Here is a 24,643-nt window from a genome sequence, read left to right on the forward strand (position 1 = left end):
CTAGCAGTTCTGTCTCACTCTCCTGCTGTAATTTAATTTAGATTTTTTTTCTTATCACTTTCATAAACTTTATCAAATGTCTGTTGTAATCATCACAAAAAGATTTTAACGCTCAACATCTGGCCTTAACCATATGGACATTTTCCAGCCTATTTTCCCCTTAACCAGATCTGTTCAGACAAAGTATAATTTTCAGGTGAGGGTTGTTGCCCTGCTGTATCTCTGTTACAGGGCAGTGAAAAGCTAGGGAAATTTCAGGGCAAGAAGAATAGGGAAACCGAGAAGGGAAAGTTAAAACAAGGCCAACCAGTGTGGGCAATTTGCAGCTGGCTTGTAAATAACAAGCCATTATCTTCCCCAAACCAAGGACACTTGGGAGCTAATGGTTAAAAGCCTCTCTAACCACAGACTACAGAAAAGGAGGGAAAAGGGGGAAGGAAAAAGGGCAGTTTTACTCGCTAAGCAGAAAAGCCAGCAGCAGTCTCAAGGCTTGGCAGGATAAAACTGCCAGGTGCTTCTCATGAATTCTGGGAAGGCCATAACAAAGTAAAAAGGGACCTTGAGAATTAATGTGTACCAAAATATTCAGCAGAGGAATTCTGAAACCTATAGACAGGAAGGTATATAACGCTTTGGACCCCCACCCACCTTGCTCTTCGGATAAGCTGAGAGCCCACCTGCGCTTTATAAACCAGAAGTCTAGATTTGCTTGCTTCTGTAATAAATTTGCTTGCTTTAATAAAATTGGCTTCATCACAGCGCAATCACCTGGCGTTTTCTCATTTAAATTCATTTATATGAGAAGACAAGAATTGAGATTGGGGACAGCCCTCTCCCAGGGACTCAGGTGTCTGTGAGAGGTGCCTCTAACATCTCCAAGAATATGAACTTACTTTTTACGCTGCCTGTAGGAACCCCCGTCTTGGACCTCCAATAAGCTGCACCAGCCCCTTTACCGACACAAACCACCACCACCTCACTGCCCACGTGCACAACAGTTATCGTCATTCACCATCAGAAACGAAATGAAAGGAAAGCAGGCAGCGCAGGGGCTGCACCAGGCGGCGGGAGTTTGGGCTCCAGAAGCCCGAGGCCAAGGCGCTCACTCTGGACCGCAAACCCCCTCGAGGCGGGGAACCAGCACCCGGGCCGCTGGAAAGCGCCGGGAAGGCCCACTGAGTGACAGCCAGCAGGCAGGAAGGGGCGGGGTCAGAGTGCGTAGCTCGGGCGCGCGGGCCAGGAAGGGGCGGGGCGCGGGCGCCCTCGGAGCCGGCGTTTTGGCGTTTGTCCGTTTCGGTGCAGGCGGTCAGGCGGCGGTGACAGTTCCAAAATGAGCGAGGCGGCTGGGCTCCGGCAGCGCCGGCCCCCGCGGCCGCCCGTCGTCACGGACGACAGCCAGACCCCGGAGGCCCAGGATGGCAGGTAGGCCCGGCCCCCAAGCACGAGGAGGGCCGTGACAGCCGCAGGGCAAATGCGGTGCCAACGCGCGGCGTGCGCCCGCGTCATGCAGTCCCCTCGGCAAAACTCGTTTTACGGGGAGGAAAACAGGCTCCGTCCAGGCGGATGCCCCTGCCGGGTCCTGGAGGCTTTGGGCCCCCTCTGCGCTCAGCCACTGCAGTGTCCCAGGCTCCGGGTTCGAGGCCGCCACGCACCGCACCTACCCCTCCGGCCCCCGCTTCCAGAGCGGTGGTTTCCTCGCCTTTCCCTCGCTCTCCCTTCCTCTGCGCGCTGTCCTTCCCGCTGGCTCACCCGGTCCCCGGGGAGAGCCGCCCGGCCACTGCCCTGCGTCTTCCCGGGCCCGCGCTCGCACCGTCCCGAAGGGAGGTCCGAAAAGATGTCAGGTCGCCGCTGGAGACCCAGCTCGTGAGCGCTGCCCTCTGCGCCTGGCCCTTCTCGCAGGCGACCAGCCCTCGCCGAGGCTTTCCGGAAAGAGGAGAGCTCACAAGTGACTTTATTGGGCAATTTTTGTGAGAATTCAGCTTTGCAGATTTCCCCTGATACGGACACAGAAGCATAGGAAACGGTAGTTGTTGATGCCTGATGAAAGAAATATCAGAGTTTTGGCCTTTGCTGCTTCTCTCAACCTTCTAGAATTTAAGTATGCCGTGTTTTGTTAGCTTAACAACTGAAGCACGGTCCTCAGACATCTATTTTAATATACAATAAACTTCCGTTTTTATTAATTTTGTGTCCCGAGTCTCATGGCTTTGAATATTTTGGTATTCAGGCGGCTCTACACAGACCAAGCTCAAAGCTGTGGAACTGATTGATTTATAGGTTGAGAGAAATAATGGAAATATTTATTGGTGTGCCAAGGGGTGTGGTACGTACTGAATGAGGGACAGGTTTGGCTGGGACAGACCGGATTTATTCACTGATGATCATAAGAGGAACACCTTGGAGGGAGAGCTATAGCAGAGAGGACTGTTTGGGCTCTAAAAAGGCAATTCGATGAGAAGACTTTCTGGTAATGTCTGACTTCTGGGCCCAGTGGAAAGGTGGGGAATATAATAGAGTTCTGACCGTAGCGTCACTAACCATCCTGGTTTTCCCCGGACTCATACTTCCAAGGACGCAGGACTTTCAGTGCTAATCGTGGCAGATCAGGACACGTTGGCCACCCCATTGAATGTGGACATAGAGAAGCCATCCTCTGCTGATGACCGAGGGGCCTATTAGAATGGTCATGCAAGGACTGGCAGCACTTTACCAGAGAAACCGTATATATCTGTAATGGTCTCTTTCATAGTGAGTTTTTGTCAGCCATCTTCCTTTCTACATTTATTATCATAATACTATAGTGTTTTTTTAAATATATATTTTATTGATTTTTTTTACAGAGAGGAAGGGAGAGAGAGTTAGAAACATCGATGAGAGAGAAACATCGATCAGCTGCCTCCTGCACACCCCCTACTGGGGATGTGCCCTCAATCAAGGTACATGCCCTTGACCGGAATCGAACCTGGGACCCTTCAGTCAGCAGGCTGACGCTCTATCCACTGAGCCAAACCGGTCAGGGCTATAGTTGTTTTTTTTTTTTAAATTGTTTTTGTCATGTAATTCTCCTCTGTTTTTTGTTTCTTTTGTGATCATTTTTAATAGTTCATCTAATTGTCTTCTTGATTACCTTAAATGTTGACTATTCATCACAAGACAAAAAAAGCATTGAGTATAATGGGTAAAGTAAAGGGATCTGAAGGAAGTAGAAATGTGACAGCTATAAAATAAACTTTATATGTGCTAAACAGGATAAAGAAAGCCTCGGAAGATACATTATTCAATGAACAGAAGTAGGACAATAGATTGTAGTGGATGGGACATCTAGCAATAACTTGGCTAACTCCTGATTCTTGGCATGAAAGGTGATGTTAGTTCTTTCACTGATGAGGTAGGTCATTGAGGTCTGTGTGAGTGAAGTGGTTTACATAAAGTTACAGAGTATTGGAGTCAAAAGAAATGAAAATGAATGAAGAAGGATAGAATTGGCAGCTGTGCAATGATTGACAAGCATATTCTGTGTTTGAACTATAATGGGGAATGCAGTCATTAAATCCATTTATCCAGAGTGGAACTTAGCACTTTAAAGTTCCATTGCTAAGCACTTTAAAATACCATTGCAAGCTTATAATTAGTATTATTTGGCATCAATTTCTCCAGGTGCTTTAGAAACTTTATTGTTAGAATGATTGTAACACTGAAAATATTCCTTCCCTTTTGAAACATATTTCTGTCTGGGAAGAGAGAATAGCTGTCTCATGTCCAAAAATAACTGTTTAGGACTGAAGAGTGAATACATTGAAAATTTAATAGCCGTTTTTATTTTTATAGCTTTTTCTTTTTTTAGAATATATTTTTATTGGTTTCAGAGAGGAAGGGAGAGGGAGAGAGAGATGGAAACATCAATGATGAGAGAGAATCATTGATTGCTTGCCTCCTGCATGCCCCCCACTGAGGATCAAACCCGCAACCTGGGCATGTGCCCTTGACCGGAATTGAACCTGGGCTCAATTGCTTTTCCTAAACGATTTTTAAACTAATTACATACCTCTACTTGGTCAATTTTCCTTTTTCCTTTTTAAGACTGAAGAGTGAGCCTGGCCCGTGGGGCTAAGTGGTTGAGCGTCGACCCATGCACCAAGAGGTCACTGGTTCGATTCCCGATCAGGGTACATGCCCGGGTTGCAGGCTTGATCCCCAGTAGGGAGCGTGCAGGAGGCAGCCAATTTATATTTCTCTCTCATTGATGCTTCTATCTCTCTATTCCTCTCCCTTCCTCTCTCTCAAATCAATAAAAACATATTTTTAAAAAATGACTGAAGAGTGAGAGAAGCAGTGTGGAGAAATAGATAGGGCTGTCATAAAGTCATGAAGCCATGAAGATTTAGGAATCTGGAGTTTTCTTCTCAGCCTTGTGTCCATAAGTGTTTTCAAAGGGCTCTTATAAGTTCTTTGTTATTTTCAATGCTAATATGAAGACATCTATAGTCTAGGAGCCCTAGTATAAAGGAATGTGAAAAATAAACATATTTGAGGTGCAGTCACTCAATCAGACAGACTTTGTTGCTGTTTGACTTTCTCAGTTCCCAGAGATCACTTTGACACCTGGCGTTCTGGTCCCGCATAGATTTGGGGCTCACAGGTTTCCCACAAAAATCACGGGTTGTTTTTATTCTCACAGGGTCAGTGTGTCAGGACTTCAGTCCATGACTCGAGGCTCTGATGTCCTGTGTGCAGAAGGGCTTAGAGAACGCCTTTCATGTTTGGCTGGTGAAAGTACAGGATTGTGTAAATTGTGGTCGAGCCAACAGAAATTGCATTACCGTAATCGTTCTCTGGCCCTTAAAGACTGTAGGAAATTTCAGGCTCAAGAGATTGGGGCAAACAAGTTGATTTCCCAAACTTTACCTGGGAAGGAAATTGTCAGCTCTCCTGAGTGTGTCAGCACACACAGGGAAGGGGAGTATGATGGGTTTCGGCAGTAGAAATGGATGGGGATAAGTGGGTGTCCTTTATTTAAGTTACCATCATGAAGGAGTGCAGAGGCCAGGGGCACACCTGGAGGAAAGGCAGAACTGTAGTTGACTGTGAGTTTGCAGGAACCAGTGAGATGGATCTGTCAAAAAGTTAATGAACCTGGGGATAAAGTAAGTGTGCCTAGAGCAGTGGTCGGCAAACTGGAGCTGCCGCGGTTTGCCGCTCTGTTGACTAATGAGTTTGCCGACCACTGGCCTAGAGCATGGGTACAGAAACCACTGCAAGGAACTCTGCACCAGTCAGGGACTCAGATGCCTCCAGGGAGCTGCAGTCCTGGTACCTACCATTTTCTGAGAGCTTTTTGTGTTCCAAGCCTTGGTCTTAGCATCAGTCACAATGGTTCTTGTACCATCTGGATGTGGTACTGTCTGCAGCAAGTGTGAGGCTGGGGAGAGCAGTGTGTGCTTGTCTGAAGATTGGACACCTGTGCGGCCACCCTGCAACTTTGGGTTTCTTAGGGCCAGATCTGCCGCTTTTTCAAGAGAAGCTGGAAACCATATTTTTCTGTGAAATCCTTTACTTTTTAGTTTTGTCAGCTAAAGCCATTTTGTGGAGTGATAATTTTTGGTTAAATTGGAGCTTTGCCTTGAGTTGTGGGAACCACATTTTATGGGGGACGTTGACAAACTCTGAAACAATGAGAAAAGAGAATGTTCTGTAAGCCCCACCAGTAGGACTGGGGATGCCTTGCTTGGAGACGAGAGAACTGAGGATGGTGTGACTTCAGACATCAGTTCTAGGGAGGGCTGTCTAGGAGGGCAAGGGTTTGTTGCTCCCCAGAGTAGAACTGCGACCAACCAGTGTAAGCAAGGGGAAAGTGTGTTTCTCAGAACGTGTTGCGTGAGATGACATGAGCTGCGAAGGTCCCTGAGCCAAAGGACTAGGGAAATGCTCTCTGTTCTGCCTTTGGACATTGACCATGCATGCCGGCAGAATGGTCTGCAGGGTTCTGTGGGATCTGCCCCTGGCAGTGGCCCGACCTGCTGAGCAGCTTCCTCTCACTCACTCTGCCTCAAACTCCCTGTTTTGGTTATTGTGGTCAAGGCTTGGGAATGGAGGCTTCAAGTTAACGCCTAAAGCATGTATGCTTTACTCACATGCCGAGTGCTTGTTGGGTGCTACTGTGTTTCCTCTGCTTGCATTGCTTTGTCCCAGACACTGTGGAACCTCCGTTTTGAAACTTAATTTGTTCTGGAAGGCAGAACTACAGCTGCTAGGTGAGGTTTCACAGAGTATGTAGCAGGCAAGCTCTAAATGGCTGAAAATTTGCTTGTTTGGGCTATATTTAAAAATGATTGGATATGTAAAAATTGGATTTTGGCATTGGAGGGCTTTTTGAGCTAATGGGTCTCACAGCCTGCAGTGAAGAAATACACAATTCAGGGGCTGACACACAGAGATGGTCTTTGGATCATTCATATAACCTGCTAGCCCCATTTCAAGTGCTCAGTAGCCTGCTGTATTTCTATCACTGCAGAAAGTTACATTGGATAGCATTGTCAAGGAGTTTAAGTTTAAGGTGCTATTTCTAAAATGTGACCACAGAACTTTTTTTATTATTGACAGTATTGTAGATATACCCCATTTCCTACTTCTATGCCCCCCTTCACCCAACTCCTGCCCCACCCCAGACCTTCACATTATTGTTTGTGTCCATGGGCTAAGCATATCTCTATATATAAAAGCCTAAATGACTGAACGACCGGTCGACCGGTCGCTATGATGTGCACTGACCACCAGGGGGCAGACGCTCAACGCAGGAGCTGCCCCCTGGTGGTCAGTGTGCTTCCATAGTGGGAGCCACCACTCAGCTGACCGATGGGCGCCAGATGCCGGGCTCATGGCTGGCAAGCGCAGCTGTGGTGGCGTGAGCCTCTCCTGTCTCCGTGGCAGAGCTACTGAGTGGCAGCAGCAGGCACAGCGGGGCCGGGATGAGTGGGAGCAGCGGGGTGCCCAGCCTGAGCTCCAGCTCCTCCCCGGCTGCCTGCCACTTCATGCACTACTACATCCTTTGGGGGCGGGGATCGGCTGAAACTGGCAGTCCAACATCCCCCGAGGGGTCCCGGATTGCGAGAGGGTGCAGGCCAGGCTGAGGGACCCGGGCCTCTAGTATGTATATAAGTTCTTTGGTTAATCTCCTCCAATTTCCTCCATCCTTCTCCCTTCTGAGATCTGTCAGTCTGTTCCAAGTACTGTATCCATGCCTCTGGTCCTATTTTGTTAGTCAGTTTATTTTGTTCATTAGATTCCACATATAAGTGAGATCAGGTGATATTTATTTTTCTCTGACTGGTTTATTTTGCTTAGCATAATAATCTCCAGGTCCTTCCATGCTGTTGGAAAGTGTAAGAGAGAGAGAGAGAGAGACCCTTCTTTTTTTATAGCTGTATAGTATTCCATTGTGTAGATGTATCTCAGCTTTTTCATCCATTTATCTACTGATATGCATTTGGGCTATTTCCAGATCTTGGATACTGTAAACAATGCTGCTTCAAACACAGGGCAGCATATATTTTTTTCTGATTGGTGTTTTGGAATTCTTAGGATATATTTCCAAAAGTAGAATTGCTGGGTCAAAAGTCAGTTCTATTTTTAATTTTTTTAAAAAATATGTTTTTATTGATTTCAGAGAGGATGGGAGAGGGAGAGAAAGAAACATCAATGATGAGAGAGAATCATAGATTGGCTGCCTCCCACATGCTCCCTACTGGGGATCGTGCCCATAAGCCAGGCATATGCCATGACTGGGAATTGGCTCAACCACTGAGCCATAAAAATAGCCGGGCTATTTTTAATTTTTTAGGAAACTCCATACTGTTTTCCACAGTGGCTGCACCAATACTTCACTAGGGTTCCCTTTTCTCCATATCCTCACCAACACTTGTTGTTTGTTGATTTATTGATGACCGCCCTAGGAGATGTATTGGTGAAAATACCATTATGTGAGATGTCTGAGATTTTACTGCCTATGTTTTCTTCTAGGATTTTTTTTTATGGTTTTGCCAATGATACATCTGATAAGGGGTTAATATCCAAAATATATAAAGAGCTTATTCAACTCAACTCCAGGAAGACAAACAAGCCAATTGAAAAATGGGCAAAGGACCTGAAAATAGACACTTCTCCAAAGAGGACATACAGATGGCAACTAGACACAGTAAAAAAATGTTCAACATCACTAATCATCAGAGAGATGCAAATTAAAACATCACACCTGTCTATGTGTATTCTGCAGCTTTGTGATGAAATAATCTATAAATATCAATTAAATCCATCTGATCCAGTATGTTGTTTAAGGTCACTGGTTTCTTTTTTTAAAAACTATATTTTATTGATTTTTTTACAGAGAGGAAGGGAAAAGGATAGAGAGTTAGAAACATCTGATGAGAGAGAAACATCGATCAGCTGTCTCCTGCACACTCCCATCTGGGTATGTGTCTGGAACCGAGGTACAGGCCGATGCTTTATCTACTGAGCAAAACTGGTTAGGGCTTCCTTTTTTTTTTTTTTTTTTTGGTCTGGATGATCTATCCAGTGATGTCAGTGGGGTAGTCCCCTACTATGACTGTATTGCTGTCTCTCCCTCAAAGTCCTCCAAGAGTTTCTGTTACATACTTAGGTTTTCCTATACCAGGTACATATATGTTTACTAGGGTTATATCCTCTTTTTGGATTGTTTCCTTTAGTAGTACATAGTGACCTTTTTTTGTCTCTTTTATGGCCTTTGTCTTGAAGTCTATTTGTCAGGTATAAGTATTGTTACCCAGCTTTTCTTTTGTTTCCATTTTCATGGAAAATTTTTTCCATCCCGTGTGAGTGTTTTGTTCTGAAGTGGGTCTCTTATAGATAGCATATATATAGGTCATGTTTTCTTATCCATCCAGGTACCCTATGTCTTTTGGTTGAAGCATTTAATTCATTCACATTTATGGTTATTATTGATAGGTACTATGTTCCTTTCTAGAGGTAATTAGCTTCCTTTACCTTTTTTTTTTTTTTTGCCTAGGAAGCTATTTCACCTTCAATTTTGAATGATAGCCTTCTTGGATAGAGTAGTCTTGGTTTCAGATCCTTGCTTTTCATTACTTTGAATAGTTCATTCCATTCCTTTCTGGCCTGTAGTCTTCCTGTTGAGAAATTAGTTGACAGCCTTATGGGAGCTTCCTTGTGGGTAACTGACTTTAGCTGCCTTTAAGACTTTTTCTTTGTCTTTAGCCTTTTCCATTTTTTTAAATATATATATTTCTTTATTGATTTCAGAGAGGAAGGGAGAGGGAGAGATAGAAACATCAATGATGAGAGAGAATCATTGTTCAGCTGCCTCCTGCACGCCCCCTAGTGGGGATAGAGCTCACAACCTGGGCATGTGTCCTTGGTCGGAATTGAACCCAGGACCCCCCAGTCCGCAGGCCAACGCTCTATCCACTGAGCCAAACCAGCTAGGGCTAGCCTTTTCCATTTTAATTATGTATTGTTTTGGTGTGGGTCTTGTTTGTTTCATCTTAATTCGGACTCTCTGCTTTCCGAACATGTGTGACTATTTTCTTCACCAGGTTAGGGAAGTTTTCTCATTATTACTTCAAACATGTTCTGTATCTCTTGCTAACTTTCTTCTCTCTCTGGCACCCCTATGATACAGATTTTGTTACGTTTCATGGTGTTCCAAAGTTCCCTTAAAACTGTCCTCATGCTTTAAAAAAAAGTATTTTTCTGCTCTAATTGAGTGATTTTTTTGCCTTGTTTTCTAATTATCTGATTTGATCCTCTGATTCCTCTAACCTACTGTTTATTCTTTCCAGTGTATTCTTTCTTCAAATATGTCATTGTTCATTTCTGACTGGTTGTTTTTAATGGTTTCTCTATCCTTTTTCATGCTGTTGAACATTCTTAAAACCATTACTTTATACTCCTTTTCTGATGAATTCCTTGCCTCCATTTCATTTAGCTCTTTTTCAAGGGATTCCTTCTGTTCTGTCATTTCAGGCCTGTTTCTTTGTTTCCCCATTTTTGCTTTTTCTTTGGATTTGTTTATATGCATTGTATAGTTATGGTCCCCAATCTTGGTGGTTTGGTTCTCTGTCCTGGGTGTCTTGTGGGATGCAGAGGTTTAATCTCCTTGATCATCTGAGATGGGTGCTCTAGAAATGTCCCTTGTGTGGGTTACATGGACCCTCCTGTTATAATTAGGTATTAATTGCTGTTGCTCAGCCCTCGGGCTGGTTGACTGTGAGGCTTAACCTTAACACATTATGCCAACTGTTATACAGGTGCTGACAGAACAAAATAATACAAAACAAGACTAACCCAAAAACAACAAACCACCACCACCACCAAAACAATAAAAAAGAATAAGAAAACAGATGACAAACAAACAGAACAAAAATAATACTAAGTGACAAGAGACCAAAAGAATTAGAGAAGAAAAACCCCACAAAAAATAGAATATCAAAGAAAGGAAGACAAGAAAAAAAAAAAAGAATAAAAAAGTAAAGAAAAAAAATGAACTAGTAATAAATTTTAAAAAGTAACAATAATGAATAAAGTAAAATATAAAATAGGAAAAGAAAAATGGGAAACAAAATAAAAAGAAAAGGGAAAATAGAATAAGATAAGGAAAGAGAGAAATAAGAGATGTGAAAGAAAATAGAGAAGAAAAATTAAAATCCTATCTAATAAAAGAGTAATACGCAAATTGACTGTCACTCCAACACACAAGATGGCCGCCCCCAGGTGTTCAAAGATGGCTGCCCCCATGTAGACACAAGATGGCCACCACAAGATGGCTGGCAGGGGAGGGCAGTTGTGGGTAATCAGGCCAGCAGGGGAGAGCAGTTGGGAGGGACCAGACCTGCAAGGGAGGGCAGTTTGGGGCCACCAGGCCTGCAGGGGAGGGCAGTTGGGGGAATCAGGCCAGCAGGGGAGGGAAGTTGGGGGGGACCAGGCCTGCAGGGGAGGACAGTTGGGGGTGACCAGGCCTGCAGGGGAGGGCAGTTAGCGGTTACCAGGCCAGCAGGGGAGGGCAGTTGGGGGCGACCAAGCCTGCAGGCAAGGACAGTTAGGGGCAACCAGGCTGGCAGGAGGGCAGTTAGGGGTGACCAGGTCAGCAGGGGAGGGCAGTTAGGGGCAATTGGGCCGCTAGGGGAGCAGTTAGGTGTTGATCAGCCTGACACGGGAGTGGTTAGGGGGTAATCAGGCTGGCAGGCAGAAGCATTTAGGGGCAATCAGGCAGGCAGGCAGGCGAATAGTTGGGAGCCATCAATCCTGGATTGTGAGAGGGATGTCCCAGATTGGAGAGGGTGTAGGCTGGGCTGAGGGACCCCACCCACCCCCGTGCATGAATTTCATGCACCAGGCCTCTAGTATGAAATAAGAAAAGAAAGGAAATTAAAAGTAACACACATATACAAACATACACACCACCCACAAAAATGGAGTTCTTCTTTGCAGATTTTAATGCCTACTGTATTTGCCCTTTGGATCTGCTATTTTGGGAGGTCACTGGATTTTGCTCTATGTTGCCTGAAGCTGGGCACTTGTTATGCCAGGCTGGGGCCTCCTAGCAGGTTCTCTGGTGCAGGCAATTGTCAGTTGCTGTCCCTGCCCGGCCTTTGGTAACCTGTCTGAAGCTTAGCAGGTCTGAAGCCCCAAGCCGCCCCAAGCCATCTGGCAGGTGGGGCCTCTGGAGCCCAAGGGCTGGGTCTACCTGGGGTCATGCCCCTTGAATGTCCGTCCCTGCTCTGAGTTGGTCTCCCTTCTCCCACAGAACTGCACTCTGTGGAGGCAGTTTAATCAGACTAAGATTGGAGATAGTAACCTTAACCTATAGACGGGGTGGTGGGTGCTTCTCCTCCTTTCCAGGGCTGAGCTGGCTGAACTCCCTGGGGAGGTTGAATGGACCTGCTTCCCCACAATGCAGCCATAGCTGCACACGTCTGTCTATCTCCAGATAGAAGCCCATCTGAAAGACAGTCTCAGTACCTCAGCTCTGGCTCCCTGGCACCCCTTGCTGTCACACCAAGTATAGGGGATAAAAAAAATCAGCTCTGCTTGGCACTCCATTCTCTTGCATGGCCAGCCTGGCGCTGGGCAGAGCCTCTAGCCAGACTCCAACTGGGCCAAATATCCAAGACTCTGTACTATCATACTGAACAGTACAAGCTCAGATTTCCAGCCCAGCACTGCTCCCCTTTGCCTTGGATCACAGGATGGGGCAGACTGAAGAGCTCTGCGCATGGTGGGAGGAGTGTCGCCATGCTTTCTCAGTGGGCAAGACCAATCCTCTTTCCTAAGCCACAGAGACCAGCCCCCGCCTGGCTCTCTGCCCAAAGTTCTTCCAGAGAATAGAGGGCCCCCTCAGTGTCACTTTTGGGTGTACCAATCAGACCCCTCTGCCGGCCCCAAGCTCTGCTGCTCGGCTCTAGTAGTCCTCGATTGGAGCGAACTTTTCAGGCTGGTGTTGTAACAAAGAAATCACTCTTTGCCTGGTATGGTGTGGTCTGGGTCTCCTAGGTGTACTGAATCCCCACTGATTCCCACTTTCAACACTACGCAGGCTCCCCCGCCCTTCTCTTGTCACTCTGGATTGGGGATACTTGTGTGGGGCTGAGACCCCACACTTCCAGGGGATGGAGCTGCACTGCTGCAGTGTCCCTTTTGCTTCCCAGTTGTGTACCTGTGCAAGTTGGCTCACCCTCTCCCCATCTCCTATCTTTTCTCTGAGTTCCCTGCTCTCAGTATTCAGATCAGCTACACGTCATCTGTTTTTTTCTGGATGAACACTCTGCAATTTAGCTACAAGTCTGGTTTGGTGTTGGGAGCAAGCGGATGAAGCTTCCAGCTACTCTGCAGCCATCTTCCAGAACTTTTCAAGAGAGGCTAGTTGATGGTTAGCCAGTGAGGTGTTGATAGACTTCTCTCACTGGGGAGGGAGTTAGATAAAGTTGGTGGTGACCCGTTAGTTGCACCATTAAGAGGGTATTACCTAGATCTCTGGCAAGGATGGGCCATGTGGGACACAGGTCATCATCCCAGACCTCTGGTTGCCTTTCTAATTATAAGCACTGTTGCTTTCAGTCCTGGCTTGACTTTTCTTTTTTCTTTTTTTTTTTTTTTTGGAGATAGTGAGCCTTTTACCATTGTATGAAGGGGCAACCAAATATTTAAGCAGGGTATCACAAGCTTTAAATCAGATTGCTACTAAGTTTAGATTAAAAAGATGTAAACTACAGTGTGGTAAAGGACAGTTAACTACAGGAGTCTAAGACAAATAACAGGATTCTGTTTTATGTAGAATCATTTTAGTCAAGGAAAAGGTAAAATAGCCCTATGGTGACATTGCACAATGCAGCTTCCCCCAAGCGACTGTTCCTCTGCTAGGATGGGGAAGGGTGATTACATCAGCCTCCTTTACGGACAGGGACCCTACCAGAATGCCCATGTGGTCAGCACTCACCTCTGACAGGCACCTATCTTTACCATTTGTCTCTCTTTAGGGAGCCTGCTTTTTTTTTTTTTTAAGAAAAAAGTATTTTTATTGATTTCAGAGAGGAAGGGAAAGGGAGAGAGAGATAGAAAACATCAACGATGAGAGAGAATCATTGATCGGCTGCCTTCTGCACCCCCCCTATTGGGGATCCAGCCTGCAACCTGGCCTTGACCGAAAATCAAACTGTGACTTCCTGGTTCATAGATCGATGCTCAACCATTGGCCAGGCAGGGATTCTGCTTTTAAAAGAACCACACAAAGTCTTTGCTGTCATTTTTACTTATAAATAGTTATTTCCATTGTGTTGAAAGACTTTAGGCCACTTAAAGAAAATCACTTGAACCCTGGCTGGGTGACTCAGTTGGTTGGAGCATTTCCCATACACTAAAAGGTTGTGGATTCGATTCCTGCTCAGGACACATACTCAGATTGCAAGTTTGATCCCTGGTCAAGATGTGTACAGGAGTCAACCGATCAATGTTTTCCTCTCCTCTCCTCTCCCCTCTCCCCTCTCTTTCTCTCTCCCTCTCCTCCTCTTTCCCTCCCTCCCTCCCTCCCTCCCTCCCTCCCTCTCCCTTTCTTTCTTTCTCCCTTTCTCCCTCCCTTCCTCTCTATCTCTCAAATAAATAACATATCCTTGGGTGAGGACTAAAAAAAAAAAAAGGAGAGAAAATCACTTGAGTTACAGATTGTCCCAGCCTCTGTAGTGGCAGTTTACATAGTTGAGTCATTGACTTTTAAAAAAATATATATTTTTATTGATTTCAGAGAGGAAGGGAGAGGAGAGAAAGAGATAGAACCATTAATGATGAGAGAGAATCATTGGTCAAGCCCACAACCTGACCGGGGATCGAACCAGGGACCTCTTGGTTCATGGGTTGACGCTCAACCACCGAGCCACACTGGCTGGGCTGTTTTTTTTTTTTTGTTTTTTTTTAAACCTCTCTGAGATATAATTCACATACCATAAAAATCTACCCATTTAAATTGTTTAACGGTTTTTAAGTACAGTCACAGAGTTTTGCAATAAGCATTACAATCTAAGTTTAGAACATTTTCATCACTGTTAACCTTTCAAAAATTTGAGGTGAAATTTACATAATGTAAAGTTACCTTCAGAGTGTTCAGTTCAGTGATGTTTAGTATTGGACAATCACCAGCTCTCTAGTTTCAAAACTTTTTCATCACCCCATAAGAACACCTTATACCCATTAAGTAATCACTCCCCATTTCCCCTTCCCACCAGAATGTCCATCAGCAGATGGAATATTGTTGAGTCCATATAAAAAGGAATGAAGTTCTGATATATACTGCAACTTGGGTGGACATTGTAGCATTCTGAGTGAAGTAAATCAGTCATGAAAGGTCAAATATTGTATGATCCCATTTGATCCCATAATATGAAATGTTCAGAATAGGCAAATCACCATTAACTTTTGCAGAGAGTGTTTCAGACCTTGACTCTGAGGGCTCTAGGTCTGTGTATCCTCTCCCTGCCTTCCTGTCCTTGTCAGGCAGCGTTGCTAATGGTGACGGCAGGCTTAGAATCAGACCTGGCACTCAGTCGTGTTCTTCCAGTTCTGTCAGTGGTCTGCGGGCAAGCTCCTCGTGCTTCTCTGTCCACTTCTCTTGTTTGTAAAGTGGAGGGATACACAATTCCACCTAGTTACCCATGTAGAGCACATTGCATGACACGTCCTTATTATCGTTTATCATTACTTTTGTCATGGTCCTTACTCCTTTCCTGCTGAGGACCTCTCAGGTTGCATTAGCCTGCTGTTGTATGGGTTCATAGCTGATCTGTGCCGGACACGCATTTTCACGCACTGTGTAATCTTGTACCCTTGGTTGGCATCAAACAGTCACCTTAGAAGAAGGTTGTGTGGCCCTGGGGTTTGGAGACAGGGCTGGGAGAGAGGGGTTATCTGCTTTCTGTCCTTCCTGGAGTCTGGGTTCTTTCGGCCTCTCCCTCCTGGGTTGGTAGGACTGGACCACCTCCTTTCCCAGCTAGCAAAAGGGGAAAAGGCCGACAACTTGGCACCTTACCTGGCCAGGGTGAGTTCTGAATCCTGTATGACTGAAGAGAAGGAAGTTAGGAACAAAATTTTTATTAGAAGGAAAATAGACACAGATTAGGAATCTCATTCTCAAAGGGGAAATGTCAAAAGGAAAAAGAACTGGTTAGCACTGTGCCCTAAGCTGTTCTGCTCTGGGAGAGAAAGTAGCAAGAAGAAACCAGGCTGCACCTTCAACTTTGCTTGGAAATGTTCTCAGCTAGATGTCCTGGTTCACCATTTACAAGTTCTGCTTTTCACATCACTGCAGAAACAATCCAACCAAGCGTTCTGCCACCATTTAACAAGGACCTGCTTCCCTCCAGCTTCCAAATTATTTCTGACATCCTTTGGAGCCATCACCAGCAGTGCCTCCATATTTCTGCCAACAGTCTATTATTGACAATTTAGGTATTCTCTAATGTGATATATGTTTCTCTACCATGCTGCTCACTCATTTCTTTCTGAGCACTTGCTAGCTGGGTCTTTAGCATCCATGTTTCTAACAGTGTCTTTAAGAAAATATAGACTTTTTCTGTCCTGTTTCTCAGAATTCTTCTATCCTCTACCCAGAGCCCAGTTCCAAAGCTACTTCCACATTTTAGGTATTTGTTATAGCAGCATCTCATTTCCAGATAATAAAATTAGTTTAATGAGAAAAATGTATTAGTTTTCTATGGCTCTGGTGACAAATGACCACATACTTAGTGACTTAAACAACACATTGGTTATCTTATAGTTCTAGAGGTCACAAGGCCTGGGCAGGTCACCTTGCTGAAATCAAAGTGCTGCAGGGCCGTTCTCCTTTGTGGAGGCTCTAGGGGGTAACCTGTTTCCTGCCACTCAGATTGTTGGCAGGATTCAAACACTTTTCAGTTGTGTTGTTCCAAATGTCTGCAAGGAGCCTCTCCTTCGCTCCTCCTTTTTCTTTTATTCCCTTTGCTTTTTATTTCCACCTATCCCCTATAGAAACAGAACGGCTTATTTTATTTTCTGCATTTAATAAAATCATGCATGTTCAGAACTGGGCAAGACTTTGAGGTTCCCCGCCCCAATACCCCATTACACAGAGGGGAGCCCATGGGCTTTGGGTGAAGAAACTCACATATAATGGCTTGGCTGGTTGTTGGGGAGTTAGGACTGGCATCCAGGCACCCACATTTCTACAGGTTTATGCAGCAGATTATCCTGTCAAAATCAAGCAAAACACTCCCCTGAAATCATTTGTTAAGTGTGAGTCTTGATTTTTTTTCTTTAACTCACTTTTTTTTTTAATAGAAAAAAATTCTCCATCTTAGGAGCTCATGATTTTATTTGCTTTAAGTTAATATTAACATCAAGTGTTTAGTAAATTTGAATGCACTTAAGAAAATAATGATTTGGTAAGTTTATTTAGTAGCAAGAGGCTAAACGTTCTCATTTTTTTTACCAAATGAATAATGATGTATGTGAGGATCGTTTGAGAGAAATTTTAATCACTGTTGATCATTTGTCCAAAAACTTAATGCAGGATTCCCAAGGCAGCTTTCAGATCTTCCCAGGGCTTTAGTAGTGCTTCCTTGGACTTGCAATTTTATAGATTTTTTGTAAATAACAGTCAGTATCTGTCAGACTCTTTAGGGTGGAAGAGCTGGGATTACCTTTTCAGTTCTTAAAAATATGATCAGCAAATGACTGGGGAATTGGATGCTCAGGAAATTGTTTTCCTTTTTCTCCTTCATGAATTTGTTTCTGTTTCTTTTATTCACAGAACATGAAAATCTTAGGGACACCATACTGAGTGCTGCTGCTTTGAATCCATACACCAGGAAATAGTGGCTTTTGGGAAACACTTGTCTTCTCTGTGTCTCCCTTCCTTTATTGGAAGGGATGAGTGTGTCTCCCTTCCTTTATTGCAACTCTTTATTCCCATTACTTTTTGTGTTCATCAATGCTGCGCGTTTTCCTTCTTTAAAACTGCCAGAGGACTCAAGATACAGCCTATCTTACTATCTGGAAAATAACTGATAAGAGTGCCTCAGACATCTGGGGGAAAAAAGAAACAGCAAAAGCATGTTTGCCAATCCTGATAAACAGTACTGAAGTTTCATCACATGCCATAGAAGTCAAGGGCCTCGTGGTGGGGACACTGGGTGAGAGGCTCGCCCCTGCTGAAAGGACTTTAAAACCAGCCGAGCTGGTCACTGTCTGCGCCTCTGCTGATTGCCTTTGTATATATTTCATTTCTGGCAGCTCCTTTAGCGGCAGAGTTTTCCGAGTGACCTTTTTGATGCTGGCTGTTTCCTTCACCGTTCCCCTGCTCGGAGCTATGATGCTGCTGGATTCCCCCATAGACCCACAGCCTCTCAGGTGAGCTGCCCCAGCAATTTTTGGGAGGGATTTCTCAGCAAAATATAATAGGCTGGGATGATTTCTAGAGTAACTAAACCAGTCTGATCCGAAAGGTAAGTTATTATGAGAAATAGAAATTTGTGATTTTTTTTTTTGGCCTCCATTCTATGTTGAATTAGATGTTTCACCAGATATATGCATGGTATTGCCCATGTTATTGTTTCAAAAATAAAACTGTACAAACCAAAAACAAAAATCAGGAAAAGCCCAAATGAGAGGAGCTTAAGTATTAGACACAGTTAGTCTGAATTCATATGAAGTGGCAAAGGCACACACACAAACAAAGGTTAAATTTAAGTTGCCTTGTTTAAGTTTTATAAATAACTTATTTAAAAAATCAACTTGTAATTAGTCACCTCTTTTTCCTAAGTTCCCTTTCATCCTTGGGGATCTGTGAATAATGCAGTCCATTATAACTTGAAAAAACAGTGTATACCTGGGGAGTCCCATGAAATGTATTCACATTGTTAATTACAGTAATACTGAGCCAGGCTCCTGTTGGTGTGATTGATGATGTTGATGTCAAGGTGGTGTAAGAGGGTTGTGCAGTCTGGTTCAATAAGTTTCTTTTTTCCCTTGCAACTGCCCAGAGGGTTGAGCTTTCTGAAGTTTATTTTAACTGAGCTAGGCAATGTAAGATTTTAAAAACTTCAGAAAGAACCACATCTTACTATAGAGTAAATATAACATATATAACTGGATAATGTGTTGGTGTTTTGTAAATAAAACTTAAGGTTTTATTTTGAATTCAGTTCACTAAAAACATATTCAGCACTAGTATGCTAGAGGCGGGTATCAGATACAAAGAGGACACAGTTTTGACCTTATATTGACATATGTGTAGAAGAGTCAACTTTTTGTTATTGGATTTAGGATTGGTAAAGGTACACGGTGTTGTTAAAACACAGGTAGCTTGCATAAGATTGAGAATGGGGGAGGCTGGACACTGTAGACCCATAAGTATGTTTGCTCTGTAATTCCTGGTGTGCCAGTGTTTCCTTGCACATGCCTTCCTCCCAAGGGCATGCTGGGTGTTCTCTCTAAGGGGGTTCTGGGACACTTTGAGGGGAGGCGCCTCTTTCTTGCTAACCCCTCTCAACATGTGGAAAGATATGGCTCAGCCCACCCCAAATAGAAACTGACCTGACTTTATTTGGTTGGCAAGGCGAGAAAATGAACTGTGTCCACAGTGGGGATCAAAGTCTGGGCTGGGGAGCTAGTCTTGGGAAAGAGGAGGAAAGTGGAGAGAGCAGGTGAAGATGGAGTTTCTGAGTTGGAGTAGGAGGGATGGAGCTTAAGTGACTGAAGACCTTTAATCTCCATAAAGGTGAATTTAGGTGTGGAAAGAGTGGTGAAGAAATTCAGAGGACTGGTGTGTATTCATGCCCAGAAACTGAAAGGAAACATGGCCCAATAAGGATCTGAAGTTGTGTAAGTGAGTCCTGTCTGTGGAGTAGACAGGCCTGATGAGGAAGGGAGGAGAAACTAATGAAATCGCTGCGGTGAACAGGATCTCTCCCACAGACTCAGATTTGGGAATGACTTACTCAAAAATTGAAAGCATGGGCCCCAAAGTGCAGGACAAAAGCAGGAGAGTGGCAGCGATTGTAAGAACAGAAATAAACCGAGGTTTGGGAAAAATGCTAATGACAACAGCAAAAAAGCTTTTTTAAACTCTCTTCAGAGCAAAAGGAGCAAGGAAGGGAGAGACCCACTGTCTGAGTGAGTGAGGACAGTCATCTCCCAGCCAAGGGGGCGCCATGGTACATGGGATCAGCCCTACTGGCAGGGTGGGAGGCCAGCAATAGCAGTGCCTTGGGGAGTCTACTTTTGTTATCAGATGAAGTGGGGGGTCCTCTTCCCCACTGCGTGCTGCTGGAGTTGGAGTCCTTATGATAACGCAAGAAAAAGAATTTTCTGAGGCTCACACAGGAGAACAAGTGATTTTTATTTGTGTAGAGTTAAATTCCTGGGTTTCCATAGAAGATGTGTCGCTGGGGTTTCAGTAAACCTAGAAACAAAGCCAGTGTCCAGAGTTCCCATTCCATGTTGCAGCTGGGTCCAGTAGAGCATTAGGCTGGCTGCAGTCCATTGGGTATCCTCATGGTGTGGGACACATGGGCGAATGCAGGAGACTGCACTCCAAGCAACAGGAGTCCCAAGGGTCCTGAAAGCACAGAGAGCAAATTCCTTGGTTCAGGGGATTAAATATCCCGGATCTTCGATCCCTTGCAGCGGTCACGCCCAAACTGGCCTACCACCTCTCTCTCCAGATGTGATTGACAGCAAGCACCTTCCCTATGTCACCCCAACTTTATTGGGCACAGGTCTAACTTCCTTGTCCAGGCCCCTGGAGGAGTGTTAAGTTGTAGCTTCTTGGTGCAGCTGTCCAAATGACATGCCTCTAAGGGCTGGCTTCCCCCTTTGCCCCTTTCCTGTTATTAATAACTAGGTTAATTCCAATGATATCACTTTCAGGTGCTCAGTGACCTCTGTGTGAGCTTAGACAATGGCTAGAAATCCAAAGACAGACAGACCAGGGACAAGGAAGGGTGGAACCCTTCCAGGGCAGGTTGTTAGGCAGTTAGTTTCAGTTCTAGGGAGTCAAGTCGCCTGGAAGGCTGCAGGGCTTTGGCAAACACCCTCCATGAGAAACCACTTTCTTTTCCTTTTTGGAAGATTGGAGGCCTGTTGCAAACACAACAATGTGACATCCTGATTTCTGGAGGATGTTGACCAGTGTCTTTCAGCGTACATTTGACACATGGAGTTAGCAGGAGTTAGTGGGGATTAATATGAGTTAACAGGAGTTGATGAGTTAACAGAAGGTCAGTGGCCTTAATCAGAGTCCATGTAGCCTGGCTGGCTGTGAGTGTTGATTTGGGCTTCCTGGGGCCACTCTTCCTTGGCACTTCTGCTGCCCAGCTGCAGGAGTGGGGACTCTCTCTTGCCCATCCTTTGCATTTTCTCAGATAAGTGTTCTTCTTGTCTCCTTATTGAGATAACTAGTAGCCCATTTGCAGGAAAATCCTGCAAGCGGCTGCCGCGGCCGCCACCTTTGCGGCCACCGCACCTGCGCCCGCTCTCCACTGCCGCCCGCCCCGCTCCGCCCCGTTTCACCCCGCCCCGCCTGGGCTTTCCCTCTGGCAGCCACCTTGCTTTCCGCTTTTCCTCCCTCTTCCTTCTAAGTTGTCTTCAGTCTTCACTCCTCCCTCTCTCAGCATATGCAAATTAACCGCCATCTTTGTTGGGTAATTTGCATACTCGCCCTGATTGGCTTGTGGGTGTGGCTTTGGCTTGTGGGTGTGGCTTTGGCTGGTGGGTGTGGCTTGGGCGTAGCGAAGGTGCGGTCAATTTGCATATTACTATTTTATTAGGTAGGATACTCAGGCTCATTGTGGGCAGGGACAGTGTGTGATTTACTGATTAGTTTGATTCGGCAAATATTTCTGGAGGACTTCCTGTGTATAGGGAATTAGGCAAGGTCCAAGGATTGGGTGAGAGGGCTGATGTCAGGTATACCCTCCTCTATCCCTGGGCTTTATGGATGTATCAGCATTGTTCAATCTTCACATATACCGTTGGGAGTATGACCTTACAAAGGTCAGAATTTGAAAGCAGATGTGCCCAACTCTATAGCCCAGGCTTTTTTCACCAAATATGCATGTTGTAAATCTACTCTTCCTTTGGAACTAAAACTAGTAAAGTCAAGAATGTTTTTATAAGCAGGTTGAAAGTCATAGTGGGGCAATTTAATTTGGGGAAAGTTGTGCTGTGGCCTGCATAGGTACCTCAGAAGGGGTGGCAAAGGTGAAGTACTTTGCCAGCAATGTAGAGAGCTTGTCCATCATTCCACATCCTCAGCTACCTCCCCCTTGGTTCTCCCACTCTGATGGGCTGGCTAGGAAACTGCCTTGGTGGAGGGCAGGGTGGGGAGGGAATTGGGAGATAACGACTCCTTCCCACACTCCCCACCCTCTCACTCCTGTAGTGTTCATTAGGAGCCTCCTGTGTGTCAGGTGCTTGGGATATAGCAGTGAAAACCACAGGACAAATCCCTGGTCTCATGTGCTCAGGTGGGGATAGGCTGACAATAAACAACAGAAGTGAGAAGCTGAAAAGGGCTAGAGTGGGGGGAGCTGTGCTTTTGGGGGAGCTGTTGAATATTAAATTGTATGGTCAGAGCAGGCCTCACTGAGAAGATGAGGGTGGAAGGAACAGTCAGCATGAAGGACTTAGGATGGAAGATGCCTGGTACAGTCAAGAACCAGCAGAGAATGGCTGGTGTAGAGGGGCAGAGTGAACTACTGGGAGAGGAGGAGAGAGAGGTGACAGGCCAGATGGTGTGGAGCTAAGAGCCACAGCAAGGACTTAGGCTCTGGGTGAGATGGGGCCATCACAGGGCTTTAAGCAGATAAATGCTGTGTTCAGATTATTGTGCTCACATGGGCTGCAGGGTTGAGAATGGACTGTAGGGGACAGGGAGGAAGCAGGAAAGAGAAGATGGTGGCCTGGAGCAGGGTGGTAGCAATGGACATGGGTGAAGGTGTTCAATGATGTCTGTCTTTTGGAGGTGGCATCAGCATGATTTGCTGGTGGATTGGGAAAAAGTGTATTTGCATGTGAGTCAGAAGGATCTAGGAAGAGGGCAGAGTTCCCGAAGCCCAGTCTGAGTGAAGGGAGGGAGGCAGGACCCAGTGGAGGCTGTCTTCAGAGAAGTCAGGTGGGTCCTGAGGGGGCAGTTCTTATATTGGACGATGGGAGGCGGAGCCAGTTCCTGGACTGCTTCCTCTCGTTTCTTCTGTCTTCTCCATGAAGCAAGGTCATAAATTGTGAGAGGTCGACAGGACTCCCTCCATCTCCATTGGACTTTAGTGGGAGGGCAACCACTGGGAGTATAAATGCCAGGGTGTGTGAATCAGAGGGTGTGAGAAGGTCTAACCTGCTGTGAGGCATTGGACTGGTGATGAGAAGTTCAGGTGAGTGGAGGCCCTGGGGTGCTTTTAGATGGCAAGTGATTGCAAAAGTTCTTGCATTAGCTGTATTTATATTTTCATTTTTATTTAATACTATGACCTTTTCTAATATTCTAGGCCAGTTTTTTTTCTTAACCTTTGTGTTTCTGGCAAATACAGATATTATTGGAATGAACCCTCTTTATCAAATGGAATTATGCATGTCATAGGTCCTCAGTAAATACGTTCTAAATGTATTTTCTGTAGACAGATCCCTATAATTGCACTATTTTGCAGCTTCAAAGAACCCCCTCTCTTGCATGGTGTTCTGCAACCAAATACGAAGTTACGACAGGCGGAAAGACTGTATGAAAATCAACTTATTGGGCCAGAGTCCATAGCAAACATTGGGGGTAAGTAAACCCCTGGAACTGGAGTCTGACTGGTGCCTTCAAGGCTGTCTGTGGCTTGAATGGGGGCTTTGTAGGAGCAGCCACCTTGGAGGAGCTTTCGACTTGGTTAGCTGTGGGTGTGGGATGTGCATGTGCTTGTTGAGCAGACACCCCGCGGGAGCATCTCGGCTCTCTGAGTTGTGGGCCATTTTAGTCCTGGGTGATTTGAGTTCATGTCTATGGAATACTTTATTCTACTCAAAGTATATGACCCATTAAAACGGAAGGAAAAATGAAAAATGCAAACATTGATGTTTAGTTCATTTATCAAAGTTAAGTAGGTATTTCTTGACAGGACATTGTTTCTTAGCTTGGTTTCTCTTTGTATCAGTTTCATTTTTGAAAAGAATATAAACGATTCTCAATATTTCCACCAAACCTAAGAATTAGAATTGGGTCTAGTTCTAATACTTGAGTATTAAGCTTTGGAATCAGTCAGTGAAAGATAAATACCACATGATCTCACTCATTTGTGGAATATAAAGAACATTATAAACTGATGAACAAAAATAGATACAGAGGCAAAGAAGCATCGAACAGACTGTCAGACTACAGTGGGAATGCAGGGGAGGTTTAGGGGGGAGGGTAAGAGATCAACCGAAGGATTTGTATGCATGCATATAAGCATAACCAATGGACACAAGACACTGCGGGGCGGGGGGGGGGGGGGGGGGATGTGAGGGTATGTGCCAGGGGGTAGGGGAGGTCAATGGGGAAAAAAGGAGACATATGTACTACTATTTGTAATACTTTAAACAAAATAAAATTTAAAAAAAGATAAAGGAAAAGATGCTATACTTAAAATGGTGTGCGAATTTCTGAGCAGCTGAACTAAGCACTCTGCTCCTCATTCCAAAGTCCGATATGTTTTCTGTGAAGTAGTTGTGGACATTGCATTGGGGTGCTCCTCTGTTTTGTTTTGAAGGCAGGTCAGAGCCGCTTCTCACATGACATTGACCGCTTGTCTTTCCCAGACCTGCTGTTTGATGCAGGAGCCCAAGAATGGTGCATTTTTTTTCAGTATATTTTCATTGACTTCAGAGAGGAAGGGAGAGGGAGAGAGAGAGAGAAGAAACATCAATGATGAGTGAGAATCATTGATTGGTTGCCTCCTGCACACCCCACACTGGGGATTGAGCCTGCAACCTGGCCATGTGCCCTGACCGGAATTGAACCGTGATCTCCTGGTTCATAGGTTGACACTCAACCACAGAGCCACACTGGCCAGGCAAGACTGGTTTATTTTTGCAATTGTTTGTTTGACTTGCAATG

At 45.1% G+C, this 24,643-nt stretch overlaps 1 protein-coding gene across 3 annotated transcripts in view; it reads left to right on the forward strand.

Moving 5' to 3' along the window:
* The first annotated feature begins 1,252 nt into the window (after positions 1 to 1,252).
* The window catches only part of APMAP (adipocyte plasma membrane associated protein), a 42,198-nt gene continuing 18,807 nt past the window's right edge, over positions 1,253 to 24,643 (forward strand). The window contains exons 1-3 of one of the 3 annotated variants that reach the window (XM_008141152.3): positions 1,253 to 1,422; positions 17,806 to 17,922; positions 23,217 to 23,332. In XM_008141152.3, coding sequence (XP_008139374.1) covers positions 1,331 to 1,422; positions 17,806 to 17,922; positions 23,217 to 23,332 — 325 coding nt within the window. In that variant the 5' untranslated portion in view covers positions 1,253 to 1,330. Of the gene's footprint in view, positions 1,423 to 15,891; positions 15,985 to 17,517; positions 17,706 to 17,805; positions 17,923 to 23,216; positions 23,333 to 24,643 lie in introns of those variants that run through there. The other 2 variants (XM_054723798.1, XM_054723797.1) reach the window with 2 other exon arrangements.

This window comes from Eptesicus fuscus, chromosome 12 (assembly GCF_027574615.1).
Source record: "Eptesicus fuscus isolate TK198812 chromosome 12, DD_ASM_mEF_20220401, whole genome shotgun sequence".
Taxonomy (NCBI): Eukaryota; Metazoa; Chordata; class Mammalia; order Chiroptera; family Vespertilionidae; genus Eptesicus; species Eptesicus fuscus.